The sequence below is a fragment of the Eucalyptus grandis genome, chromosome 7 (assembly GCF_016545825.1).
Source record: "Eucalyptus grandis isolate ANBG69807.140 chromosome 7, ASM1654582v1, whole genome shotgun sequence".
Lineage (NCBI taxonomy): Eukaryota > Viridiplantae > Streptophyta > Magnoliopsida > Myrtales > Myrtaceae > Eucalyptus > Eucalyptus grandis.
In genome coordinates this window covers 48,228,899-48,253,343 of record NC_052618.1, presented here as the reverse complement: position 1 = coordinate 48,253,343, position 24,445 = coordinate 48,228,899, and the positions used below count along the sequence as shown (strand labels likewise).

The window sequence follows — 24,445 nt, the reverse complement described above, 5'->3', positions numbered from 1 at the left end:
TATCAAAAGAAAGGCTTGTTTTTCTTTTCGCGTTACTGTAATGCCCCACCGGTCGGCCCTTATGTTATTCTATTATAATGAGTAAGAAACAACTTCGTTTGCTAAAAATGTTGCTGAAATATGTAATCACAGACCAATATGTACATCTAGTTTACAAGCAAAACCCGGCCCATCTTCTGAATGTCCTAATGTCACTGCCTCCAGACAAAGCCATTCCGATTCCTGTCCTTCCTCCTATGCCAAAGCCTCCATAATACAGTCTCCACTCATTGATGCTGTTCTCCATCTGGACTAGACATGGGGAACCCACCCCTTTATTGTCCCATCCTTCGTCCTCGGAAGGCTGCAGCACCGGGCCTTCCTGAAGCCTTTTCCAGTTCTTCAAGCCATCTTCAGAGACTGCCATTCCAATACTCCGCTTCCCATCTGCTGCAACACCCTCGTAGGCCATCAAGTAGTTTCCTGCTTTCCTGTTTCTTACCACGCAAGCATTCTTGACTCCGCACTCATCGAAGGAACCGCTTGATCCACCTCCCAGGATTTTTCCATACTTGACCCATCTGATTCCATCTCTGGACCTTGCCAGTCCAATGGAAAACTGACAATTATCTTTGTCGAAGGAGTAATAATACATCCGGAGATCATCGTTTTCGTGGACTATAACATGTGGTCCTGCGATAAACAAAGAATCCCATTCCTTCTCAGATCCCACATCAAGCAAAGCTCCGCTGTGGTGATCTCCTTCAATTCTGGCCCAGTGCCTGCCATCTTGACTGCAGGCCAAGCCGGGCAGAGATTTATGAATTTTGCCCACTGCACTCTTTCCGTTGTCATCCCCATCACCGCTATATCTTTCTGGGTTTCCAAAGGAAATGGTAGGCACTCCAGACAAATCAATTTCGTCTGAACTATATCCTGTATAGTAAAGCCAGTAAACGGCACTGTACATCGGACTGGACATTATCACCATCTCAGATGGCCTGATGCTTTCAGTGTCGAAAGCCCACCAACTGTTACGGCAGCTCATCACCATTCCTGCATCTGCACAAGATCTAACTGTGTCACCTCCCCGTGCCCAATGGATCCCGTTGCTCGAAACGGCAAGCCCGATGGACTCGGAGCTGTTGCTGCCGCCATGTCTCCCATGATACCACATGTACCATCTCTCCTCATTGTCGCCAATATACCTTTTCACCACCGGCGAACCAACATCCAGGCAATCCCAGGAATTGCTAGGACCCAAGTCAAAGACCAGACCTTGAGAAGAAGTTGATGTAGCCGGTGGATTGGCCGGCGGAGTGTCCAGGTTTGGCGCCGTCGACTTCTGATGGAGCTCGGTGGTGGGATTCTTGTTGGTTGCATTGTTTTTGTCAATGCGCGGTTTCATGGAACAGCTGATGGGAGGGACTGGACTGGATTTAGACCCGGAACAAGGATATAATCTCTTGAGGCCGTGAAATCTATTAGGGAAAGTTTTGCTGCAAGTATAAAGGGGGAGCATTTCCTTCCTGGAGGAAGAGAAAACCGGTTGAATCAAGTTTGTGGGGCTAGCCCTCCTACCGGTGGACGAAGACATGAGGACGTTGAAGGTTTTGATCCTCGAACCAGCCGATGCTGCTACTGCGTCCATGGCTAGGACTCAGTCGAGGAAAAGCAGCTGAGGGATCAAATATCACTGGCAGAAACCAATGCCAATAAAATTATTGCGTATTTATAGTGGGATGAGGGGAGAGGAGGCCTAATACCAGGGAATTTTTTTTTTTCTTTCCCACCTCTTGCTTCTTTTGTCAGTATTTATAAATGAAAATGGCTTCTGATTGCTGTGGTGTGTGTATGCAGCTTCCTCGTTATTCACTTGCAGCCCCACAAGGACAGGTGAAGTGACCCTTAACCCCTCCTTAACCTGTAAGTCCACCCTGCCAATACAAAAAATACTGTGATACTTTTTCCTAGGACCTCTTGAATCCAAATTTCAGCACTGGTTCTGCCTTAAGAGTGTTGGTTCCTCCCTCCCTCCCCTTCTCTCTCTCTCTCTCTCTGTGTGGATTTTACACTTATTTAATTCATAAATTAGGCTGACTGGTTAATAGATTTATGTGCACCATGAAGAGCATTAGATGAAGAGAGGACTTTTGATTATTTTTCACCCGGTCCTGCTATCATTGTGGGTATTGCCATTCTTATCTACTATTCTTCTCGATGACTTGAGCGGTCCGTTTAAGAACGGATATTGGGGGTTCGCTTCTACCTGTCAACCGCCAGGGACAAGCCCTTGAGGGCTCTCTGGTCTTGGTTTACTACTCCAATTCTTTTTTCCTTTTTCTTTTTATGTGTCAATTCCCCATTTGCAATCCATGGTTGACCTCTCTCTTTCCGTATTTTTTTCTTAATGAAGAGTATTACGTTCGGTTCACGTCTGGATGATGCCCCATGATAGAAGGGCTTATATTTTTGTTCTTTCGGGCGGTGGAAATTTTCCTCCGCCCGTATCTCTGATTATTGGTTGAAAGTTATGGAAACCACCATTTAATGTCCACGTTTGTAGCCCACCGGTCAAAAAACGGATGAAAGAAAATTTCCTCCAGTAAGGGATGGAGGAATTAGAAACGACCTTGACAGATATGCAATGGTGCTTGTGTATACATTAAATGTTGGATAAAAAGAACCTTCGATCTGGAGTTGATTCTTGAGCTATGTATGCGGAATTTAAAAAAAAAAAAAAAAAAGGGAATGAAAACAATTGCCCAGAAAAATGTCAAAGCGATGATATACGCGTTTCTGAAGTTTTGTTTTCTCAAACTTCGCAATTTCCGAAGGATTGGATGTGGTTTTCTACATTCGATTTTACTAATCAGGAACACAATGAGCCGTGTTAATATGGTAATTACTCTGCAGGGTTTGCAATGTTGGCAAAAGTGTTGCATCTCCAGAATTCACAGTGGATATTTTTGCACAACATGCTAATGATCCTCTTTGTTGGGGGAGAATTACCAAAAAAGTCATAAACCTATTGCAATTGTGCCAATTCAGTCTTAAACTTTTTTTTTTGGTCAATTTAGTCCTAAACCTTTTACAATTGTGCCAATTCAGTCCATCCGGCCAAAATTGGCCGGCCCGACACGACGTGGACGCCCGGTCGTCCGGTGAGCGCCGACGTGGAATTTTTTAATTTTTTTTTTTTCGATTTTTTTAATTTTTTTGGAATTTTTAATTTTTTTCGAATTTTTGAATTTTTTTTTTTTCCATCATCTTCTTCGCCTCCCGGCCGGCCGGAGGCGAGGCGGCGAGGGCCGGCAGACCGGGCGAGGGCGAGGCCCCGCCCGATCTGGCAGGTCGGCCTCGGCGCCAACCTCGGCCGCCCTTTGGCGAGGCAAGGCCCCCGCCCGGAGATCTCGGATCTGGCCGGAGGGGAGGAGTTCTGGGCAAGGGAGTTCCAGATCTGCGAAGAGGGGCCGGAGAGAGGAAGAGAAATCAGAGAAGGGGGCTAGATCCGAGCAGGAAGGAGGCGCCGTCGACGTTGCCCGAACCCCCCGACGCCGTCGCCGCACCGGATCTATGCCGCGTCGCGTCGCCCGCCGACATGGCTCCAGCGTAGCCCCGACGCCGTCCCGAGACAAATCCTCGCTGCATCATTGCCGTCGCAAAGCCCGACGCCATCCGGCCGATCGGCAACGCCGCCGTGCCGTACCCTCGCTACAAACGGGTGACAAAGCCGCCGCCGACGCGTCGTCGCCGTTGTCTTCCCCTGAAACCCTATCGGCCGCCACGTCTCGGTCACGATTGGCCGAGCGTACTCCGCGCTTACTGCAACCGCGCCGCGTGACCTGTCGCCGTCCGCTCGGTCACTTCAAACGAGAGAGAGAGAGAGGGATAGTCACCCGAAGATTCGCCGGTTGAGGAGGTCACCTTGCTGCTCGCTCGGAACCGTTCTCTCTCTCCGCCTCAATCCGTGCCTTGCGATTGCGCCTCCGGAGTGCGAGCGAGCTCGCGGCTTCCGATTGGCGCCGCATTGTGGACGGCGGGCGAGGCCCTACCGGATTTGGCGAGGGCCGAGCTCGCCGGCCCTCGCCTCCGGCCGGCGCCGGCTGGCCAGGAGGCGAAGAAGATGATGAAAAAAAAAGAAAAGAATTAAAAAATTCGAAAAAAATTAAAAAATTCCACGTCAGCGTTCACCGGACGACCCATGTCAGCGCCAGCCGGCCAATTTTGGCCGGATGGACTTAATTAGCACAATTGTAAAAGGTATAAGACTAAATTGGCCCAAAAAAAAAGTTTAGGACTGTATTGGCACAATTACAATAGGTTTAGAACTTTTTTGATAATTCTCCCTCTTTGTTGGGTATAAGGAGAGTGCACGAAAAATTGATCTTTAATGCAGAAGCACAGAAGCAAGTACTTTTTGCCCCCCTGGTCCTGTATATACAGGTCCCAGTCTTCAATGATTCGACCCAAAAAGAGAGGAAAAACCCAAGTTTTGAATGAGAAAAAACGAATAGATTCCCAACTTTTTTGGGCCGCTAGCCTGATATTTGAGACTATATGCTCTCGACCTTCTTGAAGTACCAAACGAAGTTGGATACATGCGGAACTTTGTACGATCTTCAGAAGTAAAAAACATACTTTCCGCTGACGTGGGACGCGAGTTAAATAGAGCTGCTAATGACGATTAAGTTTAAGCAGCGCTCTCATCATGACTCGACTTCATTTCTATTTTCTTCTTTTCATAGAGGGACACCGCCGTTATCACATTATTCAAATTTGTGTATATTGATTTCACTCGTCACGATTGCATAAGATCGCAAATCAATTTCACTTATCACGATCGCACATCAATTTCACTTATCATGATTGTGCAAGGCCACGTACGCATTTATGTGCTCACATTGGACGGTTGCATAGGATTGGACATTTTGATGCATCTTCACATGCGATCACATTTCACACACATCACCATCGTTTGTGTTCTTATCTTGGGTTAATTTCTTTCTTTTTCCTTTCTCAATTAATACGTACCAATGCCCATCGTTGGAGCGAATGGTCATATTAACGCTATCAAGGAAGCTAGCTTGCACACTCTTTAAGAAAATTGTCCAAAAAGTCTTATTTTATTGTTTGGCGGCTAATTTAGTTTTAAACCTTTTGATAATCTATCAATTTATCATTATGGACAATTTTAATGGGAAATCCTTGACCTAAACATTGGTAATCTAACGTGGCATGTTCGAGACATAGGATGGCTAGCATTGATATGCATAATTTTTGTAATTTTTTTAATTTTCTGAATTTTAAAAATATTTTTTATTGATTTTTATTTTCTTTTGTTTCTTTTCCTCTTCATTTTTTTTTTTTACCTTTTTTTACTGCAGGCATAGCGACCTTCAACAACCACCCGGGCCTACACAAAAAAAGAAATACAAAAAATACATAAGTCAATAAAAATAAAATAAAATATAGAGAATTTGTAGAAAATTTATAAATATTGTTTATATTAGCGTTGATCACGCCACATAGGACAACCGATGTCCATGTTAGTAATTTTTGACCAATTTTGTTAAGAATGATTAAATTGGTAAATTGTCCAAAAATTTAAGATTGAATCGGTACAATTAGCTCAGAACCGAGCTACCTGCCGTATGATTTTCGAGACAATTATTGCTACATTATTTCTCTTCTAAACTGGACCGTCTCGATCCACGGGGGGGAAGAGCCAGAACATTCGCTCTGCAAACCTTGACTTTACGTTGAGGGGCCGCCTCCTCCTCCTCCTCGTCCGTGCCGCGGGCACCTAACCTTCAAGGCGATTTGAAAGGGAAGCGAGCAGCCAACCGATTTGGAAGTCTAAGTAAAACGCTCGTGCGGCAAAAATATATCGAGAGCGGGGCCGGCCGGTTCTGACCTCGGCCCCAATAATTGTGCCCCCCTGGACTTGCCTACCTCCCATGCATCGAAGCACGTGATTCAAATTCGATTCCCTCCTCCGTTATTTTCCCCCGTTCCGCCGGCCTCTTCTTGTGGACCGTCGACGTGTACGCGAGATGATCTCTCCGCCTCGATGGCGTTTTCCGACCAGAAAAATTGTCCTTGATAAGGCCACCGCTTGTGTTCGGATCTGTGCGGCAACGTGCCCGTTGATTCACGTTTTCTTTCTTCCCTGGGACGCGATATTAGGATAAGAATTTCGGATACGCCTATTCTCGGGGCAACGTGGTGAACGTTCTTTCACGGGTAGCCCGGTCGAATTGTCGATGCGCTGTTAGCTTGACCGAGCAGGAATCGACGGCTCGTCCATTGTCGATGGAGGTTTTCCGGATGGAAGATGGTTTAAGATTTGCTCGAGAATGGATTTTTCTTTCTGGTGTATAAGCGATAATCATTTTCTTCCGGCAAGCTATTGTTTCGCATCACTCGACAAAGAGTCTTTTTAGTGTTCTTTATATTTGATATGGTTATCGATGTTATAATAATCATGTCGCCTCCCCCCCATTTATCATTTTAAAAAGTTTTGGATCGAACTATATGCCTCTTATGACCGCGACGTTAACATGTTTCAATCGCGAACATCGCCTGGGGGTGCCCCGATGAATCTCGTCTTGTTACAGTGATCTGTTCATGTACTTTTATCTTCTTCCGAGAAAGAAAAAGGTTTCTCCCAACAAGGTCAATGTGTCATCAACCATGATACGACGCTAGCAAAATCCAGAGGCCATGTTAGATCGAGTCTTCTAGAATGTTTTGCGAAGCCGGGACCATAAAGGGCTCGAAAGTTGAAAGTTAGACAAGCATATGTTATATAATATACGCACTTTTCGGCTAAATATAAACACAAATTATTGGCAATAGTGCGATAAGGTCCCACTGACACGATTTCTCCACAGGGAGAAACGGGAAAATGATTTGGAATTTGATTTTCTTCCATTTTAATATCTTTGTGGCCGAAGATTGTGAGCACGTCCAATGGGCGAATCCCATGTCGACCCCCAAAAAAGGTTCTCTCCCTCTTTTTTTTATGTAGTTTGATTTATATGCTAGAAATGAAATCCGAGCCATGCACGACAACATACGACCCCATGAAAGTTCAATAGGAAAGATATTTTGGCTTTCAAACGAAGCTTGTGGTCAAATCTATATACATAAAAGGAAAAACACCTCTATGTCAAAATTAATGGGAACGACTATATTGACGGATCATAAAAAAAGATTGTGAATAAATTAATCAGATTGAAAAGTTTAGAATTGAATTAATATCTTTACGATAAATTTAAAACTTTTTTTTGGTGATTATCTCAATAAAGTGCGTAAACTAATTTGTAATTCACTATAAAAAGAGTATGTTTCCACAGAGAATAGATACTAATTTAGTGACAAATACTAATTTAGTAACTCTTGTCGGAGTTGTGTTGGACAAAATAAGGTACCAATATAGCACCGCATTATATATGATTGAGAAATGGTAAGCGACCTATTTTTTCCCCTTAATTTTGCTTGTTAAGTGATTGAAAAATCAATAGCAGATGTCTAAACATCGCCTTGAAATTCAATAATGTAAGGAGTTGAAAGTAGAAATTCTTCAAAAGGACACTAAAGGGTTTTTTTTTTTTTTTTTTTTTTTCATTTTTGTTGAAATATTTGAAGTGTTATGAATATTCCAATTTACTGCTTCTAGCCAGAAAGTCTTTGGAACTTTACTGCTTCTGGCTAGAAAGTCTTTGGAACTATTTCTTTTGCCAATAAGTTTTTCACCATGTCGAGAATGATTTTATTTTTCCTCTCAGATACACCATTCTGTTGTGGTGTATATGCAGCAGTAAGCTCTAAAGAGAGGAGAGATGACGTTGAAACTTCATTTTTCGTACAGAACAATAAAGTCTTTTACAAAAGACAAATATATAACGTCAAAACACCATTAAAATAGGACCCATAACTACCCATGTTCTGCATAAAGCACTTACTTCACTAATACCTAAAAACTGGGACAACTAACACACGTGACTCCACTAACTTTAATAACTGAAAAACCAAATCAGCAAAACGTGCAAAAGAAAATAACTGTTATTTCAACACCTAGCGTGCATGTTTACAGCTTAGGGACACTTGTTAGCGAAATTCAATTTTAAATCCCAATTTATCAAGGAAATAAGAAGAACATGCCGGGCGACGACGATACACCACGTTAGGTTAGTCGGGTATTCCACATTACGGAGTCAAGATCTTCATGCATTTAGCTTGATGAGCAATTCTGCATGCAAGAAATGATGGTACCAAAGCCATGTAGCTTTCTAGACCTAGCCCTAGAGAGAGAGAGAGAGAGAGAGAGGTCCATTCTGTACATTCTATCAATAATAAAATGCAGACGGGGCCTTGAGGAAGCTGCGGTTCAGACCAGCCTGGATTTAGATAGAAAATTACCGGTACGAATCGAATCTATAGAAAGAAACGTTCATTATCATATCATGGCACGATGGGAAATTGCTAAACCAAGTGGGCAAGTGGGGACAGATGGAACCGCGCCATCCCTCACTATTCAATTCTCTTCCCCTTCCTCGGTCAGGAATTATAATAGCAGAAGGGAAAACGAAAATCGCCATCACTCGTCTGGTTTTTTCATTATCTTTTTTCCAAATTATGTTTGGAACATCGGATGGTCCGCGCGCGCGCGCAAGAGAGAGAGAGAGAGTTGTCGCGTTCGTGGAAGAGGAACGTGAACACCTAAAAAAAACCCTTCTCTCTTCCGCTCTTCTCGTCCATCTCTCAGTCAACATCAGTCCTTCAAAAGGAGAGCTTCGAGCTCCGAGGGGATCTCGAGGAATGGGAAGTCAGCGACCGTATGGCAACAGAGCTGAAGTTTAGTTACTTACCCGAGAAAGAGAGAGAAAGATGACAGATGGGAGAGAGAGAGAGAGAGAGAGAGAGAGAAAGGGATGACCTTGACTTGTTCCACAACGTTTGAATGGGATCTAATCAATAAGCTATCCCTATCTGTCTCTCTGCGTCGGGGTCCATGGACGGAAAAGGAAGCAGACAACCATGAGTCCTTCGATCGGTGCTCATGTTCATGGTCTTTTGGTCCTCGCACGAGGAAGTGCGCCTTTGAGGTTGCCTGTACCGCTGGAAAAACTAGTCTGCACAACTACATCATACGCGGATGCTTCTAATGTAATGTCCTCGTACTGGTCGAGCACCACGATTTCTTGTTCTTCAAACATGTTCGTTCGAGAATTTGGTATGCCGGATGCTCCATTAACTGATGTGATGATACGTCGACATGATATATGATATCGTGTTATCTTTTATCATGATATAAGTTTCACTTGAAATTTTACGGCTCGTGTATCTTTGCTTTTCGTAATCATCTCCAGCAAAACGGAAGAGAACAAGAATCAAAGTGGTTAGCGCTTTCATTTCCTTAAAAAGAGAATCTACCTTTCTTCAAACGTTTCCCAAGAAGTCAGCTACCTAACACATGCTCGAAACGAGAGAGAAAAGGGATTAAAAAAATCACGATGTCCAGCTAGCCTAGGCAAAATGAGATTAATCGTATCCGAAAGCAATCGATCGGAAAGAGATAATTATTAATTGCAGGATGGTAAGATACGCGAACTTTAGCCATATAGGCTCGTTGAAAACAATCCTCTGACAGAGACAGAATTAGGGAGCATAGTCCTGACGTTACTGCCAGTATACTTATCCTAACCATCCCATTTTGACTGGATCCTAAACAGCGAATACTTTTACAGCCCCCCTCGATTTCCATGCATCGAGAATAAATCTTTCCTTATATATGCATCCCCCATTGGGTAAAACCGCGTATAAACTTCAACCGCGTTTGCTGAAGTCGTGCCTTGAGATGCTGTAAATTATATGTTTAATCGCACATGGTTCGGTCCACGGCACTCGTGGAATCCTCCACGTGCAGGCGCGATTCATCTGCATCGATGTGGTCCAGAAAAACAAACCGCTCTGGAAGTGGCCAGGGTTTCGAAGCTACACCGGGCAGACCCCTAAACAGAAGAAGCAGGACATATGAAACACGCTATCAACTTGCGCAGAAGCCATGCAGCAGGGGAGCAGCACTGTCCCACGCCCCCATGCACATTGCACGTGCTCGTTCCAGCGGCTCGAACCCCTCTTTGATGGGATCTCTCGACCTGCTTTTCTTTCCATTCCAGTTCCGGCCAGCTCACGCGACGGGAGGATATCTCCCTTTCCAATCGAATCTTTCCTTCAACTGACACCATTATTGAATTCTCCACTTCTGCATGTGAGAGAAACCCCTTTTCTTCCTTAGCTAACTTCCAGAACGATCTCTCTTTGACCCAGGATCATTGCGTATCGGCTGCCATCCGCAATTCAATGCTTGTATCCATCGTTTCGACCGGCTTCTGGTGATCCGAACCTTCCGTTGCTGATGGATGCGAGCTTTTTGATACGTCGAGTTTTGTCGGAACGAAAACCCAATGAAGCTAAAGCGCACAGGGTGGATCACTTGGAAGTTGAGCGTACTTGGGATCTGCCGAACCGTGCCTAACGAATCTTAGTAGCTGTGTGTAATTTAAAACTATGAGGAAAAAATTTGTTGTTAGTACGTATATTTCGTAATGGCATTATTTAAAGAAGCCAATTATCATCTTCTTCAAAACTATATTTATACTTGTCCACGTTTCAAAAGTAAGTATTGATGTAGAAATAAATTGTTGTGGTGCAGGTTTTTCGGAACTAATGAACTCTTTATTTGGGAAAATTATCCAAAAAGTCATAACCATTCAGTCATAAACTTTTTAATTGTGCTAGTTGAATTTTAAACATTTTTACATAACTCCAATTGAGTTTATTCAATCAACTTTAGCCGAAATCATTAATGTGAATACCGACGTCCTATGTGGCACTGGCTGTTACTTGACATGTAGACAATTTTAGTAATATTTTAATATTTTTTTTATTTTATTTTTTTTTCCTTTCTTTTCTTCTTCTTCTTCTTCTTCTTCTTTTTTCTTTTTTTTTTAACGACTCTAGCTTGCAACCTTGCTAGCCACCCATCCTTGGCCACAAGCAAGGGCGTTAGGGCCATCGCTAGACCAAGCACGTGTGTTGCAGCCCTTACCTAGATTTGGGCAAGGGCGTGGAGGCCCTCGCTTGCATCCAACAGTGGTTAGCCAAGTGAGAGTTGGAAAAAAAGAACAAAAGAAATAAAATAATAAATAAATAAATAATTTAAAATATTATTGAAAATCATTTATGTTAGCACCAGCCATCTCGACCATACCACATAAGACGATTGACATTTATGTCAACGATTTTTAGCTAAAATTGGTTGAATTGATTTAATTGGTAAAACGTGAAAAATATTTTTTGACTCAATTGACATGATTAAAAGGTTTAGGATTAAAATGATAAAAGTGTAATAGATTTATGATCTTTTTTGAATAAATTTCCTCTTTTTAGTTTCTTGGGTGGGAAAGGTTATTCTAGTTTGATGCTGAAACATACTTTTCGAGCGTAGGCAATAAAAATGATCTGGGCTCGGCCTTAGGGACTTGTCTCGGTCCCGGCCTACGATGTACTCGCTAGAAGGTACCTATGTTTCCCTCCAGTGCTTGTGGTTTGGTAATACACTTTAGGTCCCCAAACCATATGATCTATTTTTAGTATGTTGTTCAATTCGACAAAGCGAAAATGACATTGCACTGGATTGAATTGTTTCGTGTGAGCTATGTCGACGTTGAGTCACATCTTGAATCGATTTTCTGTCATATTATGTCATAGCGACCTATTTGGTATGGCTCGAAAGCAAAATGATCTAGGGCTTGGTTGTAATCAATGTTTCTTGATTAATTGATAATGCGAGGGCGCACGTGTACGAATCCTTGAGTTACGAGTATCTATTGCCTTCACGATTCCTTAGTGTATGTTGACTCAAGCCAGGTTCGTGCCAGAAAAAGAATGTAGCGAATTTGATTTTTTTCTTTTAAGAAGCCGAAGAAAGGGCGAAACCTAAGAGCTACTAAGAGGGAGAATTGGGTTATGGGTTATGGGTTATGGGTTTTTTTCTCGAAGTACTTGGCCGATATTTGATGGATAGCGATCAAGTCTAATCATCGATCCGACATTCGTACCATTCGCTCAAATCTACGGAAAAAACGTTTATTGGTTCCTCTGAATCGATGGCACGAGCTATCTATCATGACACGAGCTATCTATCATTCCTTGGAGAACATAAGAGCTTGACCTATTGAGATTTTGGCAATTCCAGCTCCCAATTGGGCTATCGATATCTTCATCAAATTTTCGACCGCAAATCCAAAATCCCTAATTTGAAGGCAAAACCGGGCCATGATTTTAGGGCCTCAACCGTGTATTTGGGCCGGTCCGGGCCGGGACGGTACGTGGGCTTCGACAGTCCCGCCGGTTCAGTCGACAGGACCGGAACAAAAGCGCGAGGCGATTGCGATGCCGCGTGTCTCCGCGCGTCGACTGCCTCCTCTTCTCCCTCGTCGATCGATCGGTAAGGTTTCGCCTCTGCCCTCTCTTTAAGTTCTTCATCGTCTCGCGTGATTCGCCGGCCGTGTCTTCGTTCCTCGGATGGCGCGAAACGACTTCTTCGGTCGGTCGATCCCGGAGCTGATTGATTCGATGATGCGCTCTGTCTGGTGCCGTCGTTCGTTTTGGGATTCGGTTGATTGGTTGAATTGATAGGTGCCGTCTGGTCGCTCTCGTCACGTGGAGACTGTTATTTGGCTACTTGCTCGGTTGATTTCGATCGTGGTGATTTCCTCCGTGGATTTCTGGGTGAAAGTCTAGCTTCAGGCTGCGCTTTTGAGTTTTTTTTTTTTTTAATTAAATTTTTTCTGAGCTTAGTGTTCAGTGATCGAAGTTACTAGAAGAACAATGCTTCTCGAGTGTTGTGATGTGATTTTTGTTGGGGTTTGGAGATTTTTCTTTTTGTTTTCGTCTTGGTGCTCTTTTGCCAGCGGCTAGTTTTATGTTTCCATCAAGATTATGTTGAGAATTCCTGTTTAGGCATTGAGAATTTGCTCATCCGTGTTATAGAATCAGGGGTTTGCGCTAATGGGGAAGGACGCGAAGGCGGGAGGAAAGGGGAAGGGGAAGCAAGCAGGGGGTGGGAGCGATGAGGCTGGTTCCAAGGGGAAAGGTAAGGCCAGCAAGTCAGATGGGCTAGGCACTTGCACTTATGTCAAAGGTTGGTTCCTCTCTTTTTCTTTTTCTTTTCCCCTTAAAGAGTCAGGTTCTTCAAGTCTTTCTCTGTTTATATTGAGTATGTGGTAAGTAGTTGTTGAGGTATAGGGTATTTTTGCATTTGACATGTGAATGCTCCTCTTTTGGACAACTTTGCATAAATATACAGGACCGAGGTTTTTTTTCTCTTTCCCTTTGGTACTCATTCAGTCACAACTTGCGACTACTTTTGGGTGTAGCTAGCCCACGGAATCCTCATAACTTTCAGGAGTTAGCATATTAACCATGCTTGAGTATGCACTTGTTTTCAGTACTGTGAAATCTACTCTCAGTTATTTGCAAAATTTAGCTAGTGGAAGCTGACGGTGTTTCACTTTCACCTCGTAGTAACTTCAAGCTTCTTAATTTGGTTCTCCAATATTGTTCAGCTAGGCATATACTGTGTGAAAAGCAAGGCAAAATCAATGAAGCATACAAGAAACTGCAAGATGGCTGGCTAGGCAATGGTGACAAGGTCCCTCCAGCTGAATTTGCAAAGGTAATCATGCTCTGTGCATGTCCCAACAAGACTTTAGGGCAACATCTTTTACCTCTTTTGATCCCTCAGGGATTTTTATAAATTTCTTCCTATTCTTTTGTTTGAGACTGAAGGAAATGTATGTCTGGATCATGTATGCAACTTTGCAACTAGCCCTCCTCTCTATATTTGTTCCAATTCCTAGGAAACCTAGGCATGGTCATTTCTGCAGAGCAGAGTGAGAGAGAAAATGTTTTCCTTCCATATGAGGACCTAAAAAATTAAATTTTTGCGGGTGCGATCATCCTTATAGAAAATGATGACATCCAAGGAAATTTAAGCTGTATTTAACTCCTGTTGAGTGCTTAATTGCTCTAACACATACATGCATTAAGGTTTAACATACAGCAAAATGTGCCTGAACTCTTAGAGCAACTCGAGTGGCTGCTGGTTGGCTATTCTGCCTCTTCATGGTTTTGTGACGTATGTTTCTGTTCGTTTTAATTGACAGTTAGCTGCAGAGTACTCGGAGTGCCCATCTGGTAAGAAGGGCGGTGATTTAGGATGGTTTCCTCGAGGAAAGATGGCTGGTCCATTTCAAGAAGTTGCATTCAGTACCCCTATTGGAGCTACAAGTGCAGCATTTAAATCAACGTATGTATCTACATATTCTACCTCACTTCTCAATGAGTTGTTCGTTTTTTCCTTTCACTTCTATAATGCAAATACTTAATATGAAACTATATGAGGGGCGGATTGACTGCTATTACTAACGTATCCATCTGATATGCTTTCATCACGAAGTTTGCATGAAGTTGAGGTAATTAATCGCCGAAGACAGCCCTTTTTGAAATTCTATGTGGTGCTCCAATATGGCAAACAGGAAATGGGGTGAACTGTATAATGATGAGCATAATATCTCTCTTGAAGTGGGCAGATGAGATGAATATGTTAATAAAATGAGAAAATGATTGTTGTCCTGTTTGTGAGATATATTGCCACTTTGCCGTACAACGATGGTTTTGTATGTCTAAATTCCATTGGAAGGCCGTTTCATTTATATTTGATGCTTACTCCATACTTTCACTGATGGTACAAGACCAATCTTGCTCCAAGATTTCTTGCTTTTGGAAGTTTTAGGTGATGAATGAATATGATTTTCTTCTGACTTCGTACTTTTGGGAAATGTTCAGGCATGGCTACCACATTATCCTGTGTGAAGGGAGAAAGAATTGATGAATGCTGCTTCTATGGGGACCTTTTTTTTGCCTGTGTCTATTTGAACGATGGATATTTTTGTGTATGGCCACTGTGTTTCGTTGGGTGCAAGGTGCTTGTTCCATGGGTGTTCAATGAATGTATGACAAACTTCTCCTTAAAATGCGTTAGTGCTTTTTGATTACTTTTCATTGGAGACATCTTGATGGGTCAAGATCTGAAATCTAGTAATTGTCCGTGTGACAAACAAAAGGAACTTTTGGATATGGAATAAAAGATGGCGGACAAAATTTACCGACACGAACAGGTCTTGTGCCACCTCAGTTAAATGCTAACGTGCATTCTCATCATGATCGAACTTTGAGTTCGGGGGGCGTGCTTGGGATGCCACTTAGTAGGAGGAATCTTCGTGAATCTTTAACAGCTGCAGCTGGAGATGATGCATCTAATCGATGCCAAGGACTTCTGGGAAAGGGAGCATGACATGAGTATGGTCCAGATGGCTGCTTGGAGCGAGATGATCTTATCACTTGACGAATTGGCTTATGTTCTTGTCAAGCGGACGAAGGACATGCATGTGATGAATATACGAGATAAGCTGCTATTGCTCTTCCCATATTTCGCAGGAACTTTTGTATCTACAAGCATTCCTTTTTTGTGTAGTCTATATCTATTACGGTAAAATCAGAGAGATGGGTCATAGAGCTGCGACATTGATTTATTTTGCGGTAACGAGGTAGAGGCAGATTTCTAAGCTAAAGCAACGACTTCAATTTTCACACGTATGTTGAGGTGTCAACTCCGAGGGGCATTGTAAGATGTCCCGCTTAGAGTTTGTTTGGGGCATTTTCGCACGGCTGTGAAAATGGATATTGCGACTTTTCGGAAGCTCTTTGCTCAATTTTACGTTACTATCTTTTTAATACATGTATCCAAAGGTGCAAGTTGTAGCATCATTGCAGCACGATTAATTAGCTATTTGATATATATATAGAGAGAGACTTGGTTCGGCCATGGTTTATTATCTCAAGATACACCCCAATACAAATAATAGCATTTCAAATCAAATTTAGTGCGAAGGATTTTGAATGTTGCACAGATAAAAATACTAGCTTGAAATCAGCACGACTGGGCATGCCTATGAAAAAAATGAAATAATTAGTTTTTTAGTTTCAGAAAAGAGGTATACATCTTGCGACAAGTTGATTTCAACCTTGATTTAGGGTCCATTTGGTTCAGTTTTTGGGGAATGAATTTGCAAAAATATAAATACCTTTGGGAGAATGAGATTTTCCGAAATGCAAATAACGCTTAGTAAAATTTGCATTAAGAAACAACTTTGGCCAGAATAATTTGTATTTGTAAATAACTTTTATTAAATTAAAAAAATAATTTGAAGTCCGCCACCGAATCGTCGGGTCTAGTGGCCGGACTACTGATCTGGCAATGGCGGATGGTGATTTGGCTCCCAGTTGGTTGCCTGGGTTGCGGGATCCAGGCGTCACTTGAGGTCCAACGACGGTCACCGGGGTCGGGCAACCCTCAGGCGGCGGTCAGCGGCGCCTCGCCAATGCACATGATCCGTTGGCCAGCGATCATCGGCCTCCGATCAGCTTCTTCATGCGGTGGTGTGCAGTGGCTTTGGAGAAGATGAACAATACTAGGGACTTGACCACCGACCGCGGTGGCGTGGATGATAGGGCCTTGGACCTCCCCGGTGGAGGCCAAGGTTCGAATGCGGGGATGAGAAACGCTTAGCTTTTGGCTTATATGGTTTAAGCGTGACGTCGGGGTGGTGGTTTCCCGCAAGCGTCACCAGGAGGTTTACTGGCCTTGACTGTCGGTGCAGTTCTAACTCTTCTCGAAAAAAAAAAAAAAAAAAAAAAAAAATACTAGGGACTTGCATTCCCAAGATGCAACTTCTCAAAGTACCTCCGGATTTGCATTAGATTAGCCCCTAAAGGTCTTTAGAGTCATTTGGAGATGCAATTGCATCTTGTTAAAATCATTCAAAAAAACGAATCAAATGCGTTTACATTTGGCCAAGAAATTTTAGAATCCCAAAGTGCCTTCCAATTCAAATGCCCAACCAAACAGAGCGTTAACTTGGTACTTGGAGTTTTTGAGGGATTTTATTTTTTTCTCATTTCCAAGGTTGTTGGAGATGGACGAGAATCCAACGTCAAAAGGAGGTTCTAAGCGGCAGGGTTTGAGCGGCCATGGAAAAGTCTCCTGTCCCTCCTTTTTGCACCGCCACCTACCCAAACCCTAGCAACCACCGCCATGTCCTCTCCCCATCCGCAGCCCTCCGAATCTCCCTCCGCAACCGACCCGGAAGTCCTCGGGAGCGACATTCCTGGCGAAGCTTCGGATCATCCGGAGCGAAGTGGAGAAGAAGGCGCGGAGGAAGGAGATGAGGGAGGAGAAGAAAAAGAAGGGGAAGGGGAGTGCGCGTTCTGCTTGTTCATGAAAGGCGGCGGGTGCAGGGGCGAGTTCGTCGCGTGGGAGACGTGCATCCGGGACGCGGAGAGGAAGGAGGAGGACGTCATGGACAAGTGCTTCGACGCGACGGTGGCGCTGAGGAGGTGCATGGAGGCTCACTCCGATTACTACGAGCCCATCCTGCGCGCCGAGAAGGAGGCGGAGGAAGAGGTGGCGAGGGAATTGGAGGAGGAGGAGGAGAAGGAATCGGGGGCGAATTCTGTCGCCGGATCGGATGGTTCGGCGGGGGGTATCGGGCGTTCTGAGGATTCGAGGGAGCGAGATGGGTCGGGAGAGAGATGACGGCGCAGGCACGACTCCTCAATCAAGTCTAGTGGTAGAAAAAAGAGAAATCTTGGCCTTGTTTGTACTGCAATTTCTTTTCTTTTTTTTTCCAATGCTTAGCCATGATTGTGGAACTGGAGGTCATTTTTGATGTTGAGGTTATTCTTCCTATTTGTTTTAGGAGAATTTGATGGGGAGATTGGGAAGAGATGAAAATCAAATACAATTGTTCATGTCTTATGGGCTACTGGAATGAGATCTTCCATGCATAAATGAAGATTTGAGTTGCCAAGACTCATCGTATTTCTCGACATATTATCTATGACTGCATTGTATTACTTTGGATTCGTATTTTGCTAAGGCCATTTGGGTGCTGTTCTTGTTTTCCATGCGTCGAACAGTGACGATGTCTCGGTAGTTGATGATGCCTACAGGTTGTTGTTACAGCAGAGAATTAGGCTGTGGTTTGATGGATCGTCAATCTCATTGCCTGGATGAAGGTCTGGATAGGAACTCAATAAAGCATTCGACAATGTCATTGATTTTTCTACTGAATATGCAGATTTGCTTATGATGAACTATCACGCTCGAGCTATAACTCGTCACGACATTGCCAAAACTTCATTTAGTTGTCACCCTGCACGGAATGCTTGGTGATTTTTTAGTTATTTTTTGACGTATGCTCTCACAATCACAATCTGGTAATCACAACATTCTGCACAAGGGGCTATGTTCAACGTAATGAAAGGTGGTCTATATTTTCATCAGATTGTAGCTTTGCCTGCCCTGCTGTTGTTTGCTTTGCTGGTCTTATGCCAGATTCTTAATACTCAAATCTTCTTTCAGTTGGCCACACCTTCTGTGTCAAAAGGATGGCTGACTTGGGGAAGATAAAGATTCCTAACTGGGCTGGAATCCAAAATGATTTCTTGCTGAAAGATAGGCAGCAGAAATTGGTGGCTGCCCTCGGTCAACTTCAGGCCATGAGTGCTTCTGGCAGTAGTAGCAAGTTGGTTTCAAGCATAGTCCTTCGCTTCCAACCATTATCGCTGCAGCTCATTTCACTTTGATGGGGCTTGTGATTTCTGCATCGGGATGTCTGCATTTTCACCTCATCAAACTAATCATCGCAGGAGCTATCACCTAATTAAAATCGAAAAGGGAAGTCAGTATATCAGCATTTAGCAGTCGAGTGCAACATACAATGTCCACAGCGAGCTGGTTCAACTCACTAGGCATAAGTACAGCAAGAGCTGGATTTCAGATTCATAGGCAATGGCAGCATCGGTCCCGTGTGCTCTCTTTCTAAACTCGTGCACTTGGACCCCTCTGATTACCTCCCGTGTATCATTTCCTTCTGCAGATTTACCAATTGTTCAATGGTGTCTTTGGTGCATGATCATGACAGTAAGGACCTGAGCCTCTTGGGTGCTTGTTCCTTCTCAATCTTGCGGATCGTTGCCAGGCATCGGCACGAATCCAAACCTGATAAAAGGAGACATTTCCTATTCTCATCGCATATTACACTTCACAACACAAAATTCATTTTAGAACATTTTATGTAATGATCGAATAAAATGCGAAACATAATTTCAATCCCCCAAAAGAATTAGAACTACATTTCAGTTTAAATCAGAAATAACGTTTTAATTGAATAAAAACTATTAGTGACCTTTGCTTTTAATTTATTTTATTTTTTTGAAATTTTGGTGGGGAAGAAGTAGGAGTAAACGAGTGAAGCAGGAAAATTCAATGGCAACAATTCACATAAAGTGAAAATAGAAAGGACTAAAAATGAGAAACTTCAAATTTCTCTATCCGAAGAAGAGAAGAAAGAAAACAGAGAAGAAGCTCCCCCCTTATCTTCTTCCTTTTGCCAACGTCTTCTCCTTCCCCTGCCGAAGCTCCATCATCGAGCTGCCAAGAAACCCGCCTAGAGAGAGAGAGAGAGAGAGAAGATGGACAGATACAAGCTCTTCTCTCTCTCCTCATCCTCCCCTTCTCTCTCCACTTTCCTCCCCTCGCCCCACCGCCCTCCCCCATCTCCCTCGCTCCCCTGCAAACGGTCCTCCGTCTCGGCCTCCCTCCTCCGCTCCCAGCAACCGCCGCCGGCGCGGGCCCCGGCGCCGCCCCCCGCCGTGGAGGCCTTCTGGGAGTGGCTCCGCCGCGAGGGCGTCGTCTCCGCCAAGACCCCGGCGAAGCCCGCGGTCGTCCCGGAGGGCCTGGGCCTCGTCGCCCAGAGAGACATTGCCCGGAACGAGGTCGTCCTGGAGGTGCCCAAGAGGCTGTGGATAAACCCGGAGGCGGTGGCCGGGTCGGAGATCGGGCGGGTGTGCGAGGGGCTGAAGCCGTGGATGTCCGTGGCTCTGTTCTTGATCAGGGAGAAGCTGAGGGACGACTCGCCGTGGCGGGTCTACCTCGATGTCCTCCCGGAGTCCACCGATTCTACTGTGTTTTGGTGGGTTTGGCTTCATTTTTTCCGCCGTGCTTGTTTCGTATATTAGTTCTTTGTTCTCCGTGTATATATGTTGATGGTGACATGGAGCCTGTTTGAGTTTGAGATTTTGGAGGGTGATTGGTTTTAGTTTTGCTGGTTCCAGCGCAGGTCAGAAGAGGAGCTGGCTGAGCTGCAAGGTTTGTGCAATGTGTTTTCCGTTTTGCCTTCTTCCCACCGCTTCTTTATGAGACGTTTCTTTGGAATTTAGTTGCCTTATACTTTGAACAGTGAGTGGATGTGTGTTTTTCCCTTTACTGTGTAAGAATTACGTAATGAAAGACTAAGGCTAGTGCATATGAGAATGCATGTCATGTGAGCTGCAGCAAGGAGTTACTAGAGATGGTCGAGGTGATAAATATGTCCTGCCAAATATAACTTGGTTTGCCATAAGTTGCGCGTTGGATTCTTCCTATTTGACAGCTTTGAAAAAAAAATCCTCTCATACTCCCACGCCACTTCGTGTGTTTATGAAAGGAAATTCTACACCACAAAAGACCAAAAGCTGCAACCAAAAGCCTGAGTCACTGCAAACTATCCCTAAGTTCCTAACCAGAGCTTCCTATCATTTATTTGATCATACCAAACAGAAAGGTTGTCAGTGTTTGATTTTGGTGTCAGTGTCCTTAGTTGTTTAACGCAGCGAACCAAGCTTGACTTTAAAACTACTTTGCTATTAGATGTTCACGACAGTTTGGCAACCAAAAGCTGGGGCAATGAGCCACCCCAGCCACTGGATAAGATTGTACTCATTCATGTTTGGGGATGACTTAGACCCTTTGACAGCGTCGTTATAACTTCTCATGAACGTGTTTATCAACACTGAAATCATCGTGGATGGAGTTCCAACTTTTCTCCCTGCATTTATACATTATGACATCTAGATTTTTTCGGTGTCCCAGCTTCGATAGTAGGTGGACATTTCTAAGTTATGACTGAAGGATGATATGTTTTTCATGCTTTGTAATTACTAGGCATGATCCTAAGCCAATTTTATGTGAAGTGTATCTCATTATTGTAGGATCCCAGCTATTGAGAACAACATTAGGTGTGAAAGAGTATGTGGAGAGTGAATTCCGGAAATTGGAACAAGAGATTATATTACCTAACAGGCAGCTCTTCCCTTCTCATATAACATTCGATGACTTCCTCTGGGCATTTGGCATTCTTAGATCAAGGGCATTTTCAAGACTTCGTGGCCAAAACCTTGTGTTGATCCCCCTTGCAGACCTGGTAAGTATTGTTAACTTCTTCACATTAATTAAATTCTATCAGCTGGGTTTGTTCCTTATCTTAACTCAGGTGGCTGGAGAATATCACTCTGGTCACCAGGCATGACATGGAACTTGTGTCGTATTAACTTATAATTTTTTGTGTAGCATGAAAAGGAAGGAAATTGCTTGGAGTCTTATTGACCGAGGCTCATAAGCATTTATTAGGAAAAATAAAGCATGAATTTATATGAGCAAATAACACAACAAAGAAATACTTTGATACGCCTTTTGTCTGGTTGGCCTGTGTTCATGCAGGATGACATCAATACACCTTAAAAATCCAACTACGCTGTGTTTTCTTCTGGAGAACACTTAACATTGCTAACTATTCTAGTTAGCATTAAACAAGTACATCTAGCAGTGCGTTCATTGTAAGAACTTGTGAGAACAGAAAAATTAAGTGGTACTTGTTATCCATGTCTATGAGTAATAGCCTGCTAAATGGGATAGGTCACACATGCTTTGATTGATTTCCTATGCAAATGGTGGCTCCACAAATGATGTGGTAAATCATTGGCCACTGTTGAAGAAACTATGGTGGGAAACGGCTATAAGGACATGGGGTTAACTAATCCTCTAGCAAGCTTCTTGGACGTTCAGTTTTGATTATTATCTACTATTAGATGTTTTATTACCCATGTAAGGATTTGTTCTGCTACAAACAGCTAATTTTAGCGTCCAATAAACATGTCAGTTCGCTTCATCCTATTTCTCCTCTTAAATGAGAATTCGCCTCTTGTTGGTGATTTTAACTTCTATTAACCTGAAACCCTCTCAGATTAATCACAGTCCCAGTATTACCACAGAAGATTATGCATATGAAATCAAAGGTGGTGGTCTTTTCTCAAGAGAGCTGTTATTTTCTTTGAGGAGCCCTGTTTCTGTCAAAGCTGGTGAACAGGTAAATTTTGTGATCTTGGTCTTTCTGGTGTTCTTGGACTTGAAAGATACTTAATTTTAACAAACAAATACTTTGCAATGGTGAATCTTTGATCTACATTTCCCTTTTTGTATAAAGAGGATCTAGCATTTTGTTGTAGCACCTAACTATTGCGAAGTAAAATTCTTGTGAATCCAGATGTAATTGTATTGGCATTGAATCAGGCATAACATGAGCCATAAATTGTTCAAATGCTTAATTTACTCTTTTCTGATGCTAAGAAATTTGTGAACAGGTTCTGATTCAGTATGATTTGAATAAGAGCAATGCTGAATTGGCTCTGGATTATGGGTTCATAGAATCAAAGTCAGAGCGTAACTCATATAGGTTAACACTGGAAATATCTGAGTCGGATCAATTTTTTGGAGACAAGCTGGATATAGCCGAGTCAGATGGTCTGGGTGAGACTGCATATTTCGATATAGTTTTGGGTCAACCTCTTCCACCAACAATGCTTCCGTATTTGCGGCTAGTAGCTCTAGGAGGAACAGATGCTTTCCTTTTGGAATCCCTTTTCAGGAACAAAATATGGGGCCACCTGCAATTGCCTGTAAGTCGGGCCAATGAGGAGCTAATATGTCGTGTTGTTCGAGATGCTTGCAGATCTGCACTTTCTGGTTATCGTACCACAATTGAAGAGGTAAAATTCCGTTATATCTTGTACATCGTTTAAATCCAACTTTTTATCTGGCGAACCAAAGTAAGAATTAGAGTACTTTTTGGCATCTGTGGTTTCATCATATAGAAACAGAAGTCAGATTCTATGCCTAGGTTTTTAATTGAGATTATGTAGCAAATGGATGTCATATACGTTTTAAACAGAACGAATTGATAGAATTATCTGATAGGTGACATCTCCATCCTCATCTTTTCTTGCCTTCATTTGGCCCTGGGTTTTCCCTAGCATTGAAAGTTTCAGCACTCCAAATATTTTAATATTGCAAATACTTGTGAAAAAGGTTCAATAGTAAGATGTCATCTTGCAGGATGAGAAGCTTGCAGAAAAAGGGAATCTCACCCGTAGGCTGGAGATTGCAGTCGGTGTTAGAGCTGGGGAGAAGAGGGTGCTGCAGCAAATTGACAATGCATTCAAGGATAGAGAAATGGAATTAGATGAGTTGGAATACTACCAAGAAAGGAGGCTTAGAGATCTTGGTCTTGTTGGCGAGCAAGGTGACATTATCTTTTGGGAGAAGTAAAACTTTATGTGCACTCCCATGGGATCCTCGTCTAATATGACAGAAAGCAAGAGAGCAATGTTGTTCGCTGCGTGTGGCTTTCCCTACTCTCCAAACCAAATTTGGATACTGACAGAGAAAGCACAACCAGAAACGTGATATTCCTTGCTTCATTTACTTGCAACAGCTATGTTAAGAAGACTTTACTCTGCATGGCTTTTGCTCCGTAATCCTTCTGCCATATTGTCTACCCCGACCAACTTCCACCTGCCTGGGCTCTGTTAATTGTGCAAGGTCAACTTGAATGAGGCTCTATGTATTCTTAGTTAACATGCAGATGATTATAGAAACTTTGCAGCCATGTTTAATGTTTGTTGCTGTATTTATATCGCTTCAATGACCATTTGATATAGCTGTTTGTAGGTGCAGTCCTGGTGCTATATTACCCGTCTGTATTTTACTGGACTCTGGGTTTGATAAAGATCTGCTTGATATATTCGTTCTATTTGTATAAGCCAACACGAAGATATAACATAAAAGGGTCTTCTTTCTTTCTGATGTTAATCCAGAAGAACCGACATTTTGCGTGCCCGGTGTAAATACGTGATTTCATATTATCTTCTTCCTCTGCCAATTAGAACGCTTCGTGGACTGACTTTGTAAAGCGGAGGTGCATAAAAAACCTGCTGCTTTACTTAGAGATATAGAGGTCAGTTCTGGAGTTGCCCTGTGGGAAAGGACATTGATTCACTACACCTTTATTTTGGTGAGGAACATCAACCACCTCTTAGTCTATAAGATTTTGTGAGCATTTAATGAACTAATGGAGTTGAAGCTTGAAAGGCTGTTTCACCAATTGACATTTCG

At 43.1% G+C, this 24,445-nt stretch overlaps 4 protein-coding genes across 5 annotated transcripts; 3 read left to right on the top strand and 1 right to left on the bottom strand.

Moving 5' to 3' along the window:
- Positions 1–1,939, bottom strand: LOC104453930. Its single transcript, XM_010068587.3, has one exon. The coding sequence runs from the start codon at positions 1,628–1,630 to the stop codon at positions 152–154; it is 1,479 nt and encodes a 492-aa protein (XP_010066889.1). The 5' UTR covers positions 1,631–1,939; the 3' UTR covers positions 1–151.
- Positions 1,940–12,410: 10,471 nt separating this feature from the next.
- Positions 12,411–15,226, top strand: LOC104453929 (peptidyl-prolyl cis-trans isomerase NIMA-interacting 4). 2 transcript variants are annotated; one of them, XM_010068585.3, is made up of 5 exons: positions 12,411–12,499; positions 13,045–13,195; positions 13,620–13,729; positions 14,220–14,362; positions 14,902–15,226. In XM_010068585.3, the coding sequence occupies exons 2-5, from the start codon at positions 13,063–13,065 to the stop codon at positions 14,942–14,944; spliced, it is 429 nt and encodes a 142-aa protein (XP_010066887.1). In that variant the 5' UTR covers positions 12,411–12,499; positions 13,045–13,062; the 3' UTR covers positions 14,945–15,226. The 2 variants fall into 2 exon arrangements, with proteins under 2 accessions (XP_010066887.1, XP_010066888.1); XM_010068586.2 differs by having other exon boundaries at positions 12,468–12,499; positions 13,051–13,195.
- A 1,853-nt stretch (positions 15,227–17,079) lies between these two features.
- Positions 17,080–18,079, top strand: LOC104453928. The gene is made up of 2 exons (XM_010068584.3): positions 17,080–17,744; positions 17,874–18,079. The coding sequence occupies exon 1, from the start codon at positions 17,210–17,212 to the stop codon at positions 17,708–17,710; it is 501 nt and encodes a 166-aa protein (XP_010066886.1). The 5' UTR covers positions 17,080–17,209; the 3' UTR covers positions 17,711–17,744; positions 17,874–18,079.
- Positions 18,080–19,617: 1,538 nt separating this feature from the next.
- LOC104453927 (fructose-bisphosphate aldolase-lysine N-methyltransferase, chloroplastic) lies at positions 19,618–24,133 on the top strand. The gene is made up of 6 exons (XM_010068583.3): positions 19,618–20,150; positions 20,298–20,326; positions 21,208–21,419; positions 22,239–22,361; positions 22,636–23,040; positions 23,387–24,133. The coding sequence occupies exons 1-6, from the start codon at positions 19,651–19,653 to the stop codon at positions 23,597–23,599; spliced, it is 1,482 nt and encodes a 493-aa protein (XP_010066885.2). The 5' UTR covers positions 19,618–19,650; the 3' UTR covers positions 23,600–24,133.
- The last annotated feature ends 312 nt before the right edge of the window (positions 24,134–24,445 follow it).